The sequence below is a fragment of the Ziziphus jujuba genome, chromosome 1 (genome assembly GCF_031755915.1).
Source record: "Ziziphus jujuba cultivar Dongzao chromosome 1, ASM3175591v1".
Taxonomy (NCBI): domain Eukaryota; kingdom Viridiplantae; phylum Streptophyta; class Magnoliopsida; order Rosales; family Rhamnaceae; genus Ziziphus; species Ziziphus jujuba.
The window spans coordinates 21,800,067-21,807,830 of record NC_083379.1 but is presented as its reverse complement, the minus strand read 5'-3'; the positions used below and the strand labels follow the sequence as shown (position 1 = coordinate 21,807,830).

Genomic DNA, 7,764 nt, shown 5'->3' with positions numbered 1-7,764 from the left:
TCAAATGTATGACTCATTACGACATCTTAATTGTGTATTTTAACATTTTCAATAAACAAAATTTTGGTATACGGTCAATATTCATTCAAGAAAAAAATTATTGAAGCTCTGAATATTAAATGCTGGCTATGTCCCTACCAATATTAAAATTTAGCATTAGCTTTTCAATAACATATCATAAATAATAATATTGCTAAGCTATAAATATTATTTTGTCATATAAAAAACAAAATAATAATAATTTAAATATGAAATTAAAAAGTATTAAATAGTTATGGATCTCATAAACTTTATAATAGTGGAGCTTGCTATTAAAATTTGGTTGGCATCAAATATCAATTATCAAATTTTACAATGTGCTATTAAGTAAAGTTGTGGGTTTGAGATATTAGATGAGAGGGAAAAATTATTTTAAATGATTAAAAAAAATTTTGCATTGTGTGATTGGAGAGTGAAAAACTACATCTATGCCAAAATTAACATTACAATGGCAAAAATGCAATGTCATTCAAGAGTAGGCAAAATCCAACCCAACTTATTTAAACCAACTAATTTTTAATAGTTTGAATTGGATTTCTTACATAAGTTAGATTGAATTGTGCTCAAAATATCATAATTTTTCTTTTTGATGTGGTCAGTTATCGGGTTAAAAATATAAAACTAATTCAACTCAACCCAACCCAAATCATATATTATATGAATAAAAAAAAATATATATATATATTTTCTACATTTTTTTTTCATTTTTATATATCGATTTTTAATATATTTTTGTTAACATATCTCCAGATAATCCCTAAACAGCTTGCCTTATGTTGCCTTGCCCCCACCACCACCATAACCAAGTTTTGATCATCACACAGCCATCAAAACTCACGGCACCAGCTCTCAATTACTGCTCATTCTTTGCTTCAATACTCGGCATCAATTGCTTGCTGTTCATTCTCTGCTGCAAAACTCATGGTAGCTTCAAATTGTATTTTATGCTTAGATAACTACAATTTATTATTTGTATTTTATATTTGGAAGATTTTTATTTATATTATATATTTATAAATTGGTAAATTCCAAACCGATTATAAATTGTTTGGTTTGGATTTAAAGTTTCAATGATTTGAGTTGGATTCTTCTGTTAGGTAAATATAAAAATATGGATTGGATTATATTTTGATCCAAAATCGAACCAACTCAATCTATGCCCACCTCGAATGTCATTAGTTATGATCTAGATGATAAATGATAATTTTTAAAAAATCTAAGTGGTATAGTAAGTAAAAATTCCATTTACATCCATTTAATTTTGCCATTATTTCACTTAAACTTCATGGTTTTGAAAAATCAACATTTACCTAATTTTAGTTTTATAAAATTATAAAAAAAAACTAATTTATTAGTTTTTATCAATTAATTTTAACAGGTAAAGATCAAAATTAGATTTTTTATAATATTATTAAATTATAAAATACAAATTTTTAACTTTGTTTTTTAGCTTTTAACTATTAAAATTAACTGGTAACAATTTAAAAATGTATTTATTTTAATATATATGAAAAACTAAAAGGATGTTGATGATAACTTTTCAAAAAACATAAAATATAGGTGAAATAATAGCAAATTAAAAATATATAAATGAAATTTGCCCTTGTAGTGAACTCCATAGGAGATCAATGGTTTATCCCTTTTTATAATAAGAAAAATAGCTTCAATGTACAATATTAAAAACATAATAATAATTTTTTCACTAACTGAATTATTTTATAAATAAGTCTATTTGTCAAAACATAAAGCGTGCCACTCTTTTTGACAAAAGATAATATTTTGTAATATTTGTTTGTTTTTAAAATATTTTTATTTGTATAGGTTCATTAAAGTTTAATTTAGATAATTGTAAAATTGATGGAATTTTAATTCCTTTGATAAAGTGATATTTTTTTTTATTTACATATTTATTTTAATATGAAAAATATGTAAATCCAAGGAATTAAATTCTCATTTATGTAAAAAAAAAATATGAGAAAAATAGTTCTCATTTATAAATGTGTCATTTTAAAAATTTAAAAGATAGTAACTTTAAATTTTTTAAAAAATACAAATTTATCTTTAATTTGTAATACAAAATTAAATTTAATTTTTTACTAATCCTAATTTTCTAATTACCTACTAAGCATAATAGAAAAAAATTAATTTTTGAAAACTTATTTCTTTTCGAACTTTGAAACTTTTGAAATGAGATTGAAACTTTTGAAATGAGACCTGAGGCAAATTATACAAATTCTAGTTTTATTTTTAGTATAACATTTCATTTTTGCAATTATAAAAATTAAACCTTGTTAACCACCAAATGTAATAGTTTGCGTGAGATTAAAGAATTAATAGCGCTACCAAAGAGTTGATATAAAAACTTTTACTAAACAACATATATTAGTATATTATTATTTAAAAATTAATATAAATTAAATATAAATAAATAAATCCATAAATAGATATGTAAATAAAAAAGTAATCCAATTACAGTATTTTAACATTCCATTTGCTACATGTGTCAACACTTTGATAAATCTAATATGGAAATACGTGCAATTTTTTTTTTTTTTTAAAAGAAAGATTGTATATGAAAAACTTAAAACCTTTTAAGGAAAATTTGAAGGAAAATTTGTGTAATTTATCTTATTTATTCTTGATACTTAATCAATATAAATAAATTATAGATGCATATGTTCATATATGGATATAAAATTTTGTTAATTAATACTATTTTTTTAAAGAATTATTAATCAATAATGGACCATAAAAACAAATAATGCTATATATATATATATATATATATATATATATATAATAAAGATTAAATTAAAATATACTGATGTAAAATTTTAGATTTTAGCAATGATGAAAATTCCAAACCAGCTCCTTCATTAAAAAAAAAAAAAATAATAAAAAAAAAACTCCAAACTGGAAATTTTTTAGAAGAAAATTGATTTTTGCCCTAGCCCCCTTATGACAATCTGACTCTTTCTACGTTTGTTTTTCCACTCTTGCTACTCGCATTTCTTTCCCAGCTTAGGTGCGTGTCTCTCAGTCTCAGGTATTTCTCCCTCCCATTCACATTATCTTTCTCCTCGCTCAGGCGCGATCCCCATGGCTGACGATGTTGCTCTCTACTCACAGCTTCGTTGGTACTCCGATAAGGGTTGGCATGCTGGTATTTTGGGATTCAGTCATACCCCCGGTGAGGATTTGGCATTGCTTTTCTCTGGTTTTTGGACCTTTGGTTGATTTTGGGCAACTTCTTTTAAGTTGTAATTTTCTGTCGTGCTTGTGATTAAGGTTATGGTGTTATGATTTGTTAATGATCATGAACAATTAGATTTCTTTTTGTAGCATTATTTAATTTGGTTTAAGCAAGTACAAAGTTTTTTTTTTTTTTTTTTTTTGGGGTAATTGTTCAGTGTACAAAGTTGATCACTACAAACTGTATTTTTATTAAAACCCTTTAAACCATGCGTCTACCTTTTTCCCCCAAAAAAAAAAAAAAAAAAAAAAAGGTAAAATAAAAAAAATAGCTCTAGTGCCTACCAAAAGGAAAGACAAAATAATAATAATAATAATAATAATAATAATAATAAAAGGGAATTAAATGGTATAATTCTGTTTGATAGTTGAATTTGAAGTTGGGAGTGGTGCTGGTCTTATAATTCCTTCTTTATCTTGCATTGTTTTAACCTTTGGTCTATGATCGTTGTAGTTGGGATGTTTTATTAATGAATATGGTATTAAAAAGCACACTGATAGTTGTGTTATAATTCTGTCTTTATCTTGCTGTGTTTTAATCTTTGGTCGAAGATAGTTGAATTTGAGATGTTCTGGTAGTGAATATGGTATTAAAAGAAGCGCATGTAAGCATAGGACTCATTCTTTGGTAATGATGGGTAAAGAGCAGATTGATTAGTAATTTGGGTTTGCATTGTATTAAGCCTTCCTCATGTCAATGTTGGATTTTAATTTAGCAGAATTTTTATTACATCAATTTCATGAACAACTGTGTGTATATGATGAATATTGTATGGGATAATTTTATATAATGTACGTAAAAGCTAAATATTTAATGAAATTTAAAGTACCAATATCTATATTATATTTTCTATAAATGCAATGCTATGTTATGTCAAATGTATGCGCCAAGCACGTCAGCCCTACCTAGTATTGGTAAAAAAGGTAACAGAGGAAGGTAAGTTTTCTGAAAACTTTGATATTACCTTTCTGGTTATCAGTCCTTTTGCTGTGTAATTCACTTGCTTGTAACTTGGTCAATCAGAAATTTGTAGTCTTTTGCAGAATTGTTATCAATGTTTGCAGTTCTGCGTATAATGATGAAAGTTTGTGCACTTTTAGTCTGAACTTTGGCCTTTATTCTTTACTTTGACAGTTAAGTTGTGGTGATTGCTTTCATATTCTTCCAACATGTCATCCCTAAGGAATGCAGTTAGTAGACGGGCTCATAAGGAGCGACCTCAACCGTAAGTGTCCACAATTCCCTTCATGTGGTTTTCAGTGTATTTTAGTGTGTCAAATGATGAATTTATGGCTTTTTCCAGGCAAGAAAGGAAAAGATTTGGTCTCCTTGAAAAGCGCAAGGACTATGTAGAGCATGCAAAAGCATTCCATAAAAAGGAGGAGGCTATACGAGTAAGCTTACAGACCCTTTTTTACCTGTCTCTTGGTATTCACAATTTTTTTTGGTCATGTTTTTGCTTCGACTTTTATTCTAACTCCCAGTAATATTTTACACTTAAACATTGCAAATTTACAGTATGCATTTTATGCTTAATTTACAGAGGCTCAAAGAGAAAGCGGCATTTAGAAACCCAGATGAGTTTTACTTCAAAATGATTAAGACACAAAGACACGTCATCATTGACTATAGCAGAAGACTCCCATAAAAGAAAATGAAGCCACATAGCAGCAAGCATTCCATTCCAAGAAAGTAGGCTGTTACCTCAGTCCTTAGAATCGGTAAGACATAGTGGACGACCTTCCTCAGTCATTGGCAAACTACCCTTTCCCGCTATCCCTCCCGCGAGAGAGGACTCGTTCTGGCTTTAACCCTTTTTTAGCAGTTTCATCCATAAGAGAGGATTGACCATCTCTTCTTCCTCCTTCTCTTTCTTCTCGGCGTAACGAAAGAACTAGATGAGGGGAGGCTCCGGTTTCAAATCCCTACCCTACGCCTTACGAGGGCGCCCTAGCCAGATTCAATCTCAAAGGTCAATGTGGTGGAGTCCATAAATTAGAGTAAACTAACTCTCTTCATTTAAAGCTTATTTAGCATATTATTTTACATGTTAGTTAAATGACTTGTAAGCTTTTGCAATAGGAGTTAGGCAAATAAATACACTCCAGAAGAGCTTATGCTTATGAAGACCCAAGATATAGGATATATCCTCCAGAAACTGCAGAGTGAGAAAAACGTAATGAAAGCTTTACCAAAAAGTTATGCTTATATTGAGTTTATGAATACTTCCTGTTCATGTCGATTAATTAGTTGTTTGATGCAGAAAATTCAAAAATTGATTGCCATGCTGCATTCTCTTGACAATCAGTCATCCAATAGACATATCTATTTTGCTGAAGATTGGTTTGAGCTTCTCTTCTCTAACTAGCGTCCTTATAGACAATATTTACTTTGTGCAATTCTTATTATTATTATTTTTTAATATACAAATTTCACTGGAATCATAATTAGTTCTCTTTTCTTTATAATCATTTGGATTTTGTAAATTCTCCTTTGCTCATTCAATTTAGGGAGGATGCTAAAGAAGTACAATCTCGCTCTTCAAAGGGCAGAATGTTGCCTGCTTCTGATGACATTCCTGAGCATATAAAAAGGTGTCTACAAAATGTTTTATTTTTGTTATTGTGTCATTTACTTAAAAATGGAAACATGAAGCTTAGTCTTAGAGGTTTCTCACAAAATCAATGTTTTACTGCTAGAAAAAGAGGGCAAGGTGCCTTTCTTATGGAAAATCTGGTTTTTTATTTTTATTTTTTCTCATGGTGGACCAAATTACTTTGAAACTTGGTCTCACTATTAATATATTAGCTGTTTATGCATTCCTAAACATTAGATTTTATTTGTGGAATTACAATCTCACTCTTCAAGGGGCAGAATGTTACCTGCTTCTGATGACATTCCTGAGCATATAAAAAGGTGTCTACAAAATGCTCTATTTTTGTTATCATGTCATTTACTTAAAAATGGAAACATGAAGCTTAGTCTTAGAGGTTTCTCACAAAATCAATGTTTTACTGCTAGAAAAAGAGGGCAAGGTGCCTTTCTTATGGAAAATCTGGTTTTTTATTTTTATTTTTTCTCATGGTGGACCAAATTACTTTGAAACTTGGTCTCACTATTAATATATTAGCTGTTTATGCATTCCTAAACATTAGATTTTATTTGTGGAATTACAATCTCACTCTTCAAGGGGCAGAATGTTACCTGCTTCTGATGACATTCCTGAGCATATAAAAAGGTGTCTACAAAATGCTCTATTTTTGTTATCATGTCATTTACTTAAAAATGGAAACATGAAGCTTAGTCTTAGAGGTTTCTCACAAAATCAATGTTTTACTGTTAGAAAAAGGGGCAAGGTGCCTTTCTTATGGAAAATCTGTTTTCTTGTTTTTTTTTTTTTTTTTTTTTTTTTCCCCTCTCATGGTGGACCAAATTACTTTGAAATTTGGTCTCGCTATTAATATATTAGCTGTTTATGTCATTCCTAAACATTAGATTTTATGTGTGGAATTATTTATTCCTTGCCTCTAATTGTCCCGAATTCTAGATAGCCTACTAGTCGTTTAAGAAAATTTTTATCATTTCATATATTTGTTAGTCTCTTGGTATCTACCTTTTGTTCTGCATGCTACTTTTATATCCTTTACTGTCCTGAATTGGAGGCAATTTATCATTTTTAAGTCTCATATTTTTACATCCTGTTGGCAGGAAAACAGCTTCTTCCTACAGAGAACTGGAAGCGAGGAGGAGTAGAGTCAGTGACTTGGAGAAAATCTACATGGATATGACAATGCAGAAGGAATTACAGGTATTGAATCTAAAATGTCCTGCTTTCCATGTGGCTATCTGTTTGTTCATTGAAGATGATGATAATAAGACCTTTCGTTAAATAGAAAAAAGGATGAAAGCGTAAGCTTCATGAGGATGAGATTGTCAATCCCACATCCAAACCTGTATACAAATGGCGGACTGAGAGAAAGCATTTAGGAGGAGATTGTCTTGATTTGTATTGAGCTTTTCTTTCAGAATTTTGTACTACAATATTCGAGAAATGGTGCCAGAGTTGGCTTTCATTTCCAACTGTAGATTAAGAAACTATGAGATGTTCAGGTGACAACCTAGTTTATTTGTTGTTTTAGATTGTATATAAATAATTTTAACTAAGTTCCAAGATGCATATTTCTAAACGTATATTTTACTTTTTTATTTTATTTGCTACTGGATGGTTATGTGTATGATTTTCACATTAACTCCACAATTAAAAGAATCTTCAAAATTCTGTAGTTAGCAGGGTTTGACAATATCCTTATGGACCATTCATTGGTTTATTCTTTTATAAAGTTTGTTTGTGCTTGACTTTGTTAAATATAAAGCCGTCAAAGCTACAAAGAATGGCTTAGCAGGTCGGTTCAGCTCAAAATGCCTCGGAACTTTCAACGCCCTCTTCAGCAATGTCAAGAACCTCCTCTCCA

The 7,764-nt window shown here is 29.4% G+C and overlaps 1 protein-coding gene across 1 annotated transcript; it reads left to right on the top strand.

Moving 5' to 3' along the window:
• The first annotated feature begins 2,906 nt into the window (after positions 1 to 2,906).
• Positions 2,907 to 7,503, top strand: LOC125421167 (probable U3 small nucleolar RNA-associated protein 11). The gene is made up of 10 exons (XM_060812300.1): positions 2,907 to 3,085; positions 3,169 to 3,229; positions 4,427 to 4,517; positions 4,596 to 4,686; positions 4,836 to 4,934; positions 5,382 to 5,468; positions 5,556 to 5,635; positions 5,803 to 5,886; positions 7,001 to 7,100; positions 7,186 to 7,503. The coding sequence occupies exons 3-10, from the start codon at positions 4,462 to 4,464 to the stop codon at positions 7,195 to 7,197; spliced, it is 609 nt and encodes a 202-aa protein (XP_060668283.1). The 5' UTR covers positions 2,907 to 3,085; positions 3,169 to 3,229; positions 4,427 to 4,461; the 3' UTR covers positions 7,198 to 7,503.
• Positions 7,504 to 7,764: the final 261 nt, after the last annotated feature.

Coding starts and splice junctions, on each gene's coding strand:
- LOC125421167 (XM_060812300.1), top strand. CDS start 4,462: ATGTCATCCCTAAGGAATGCAGTTAGTAGACGGGCTCATAAGGAGCGA. Junction 4,518..4,595: donor CATAAGGAGCGACCTCAACC/GTAAGTGTCCAC, acceptor GGCTTTTTCCAG/GCAAGAAAGGAAAAGATTTG. Junction 4,935..5,381: donor TTGACTATAGCAGAAGACTC/CCATAAAAGAAA, acceptor AATAGGAGTTAG/GCAAATAAATACACTCCAGA.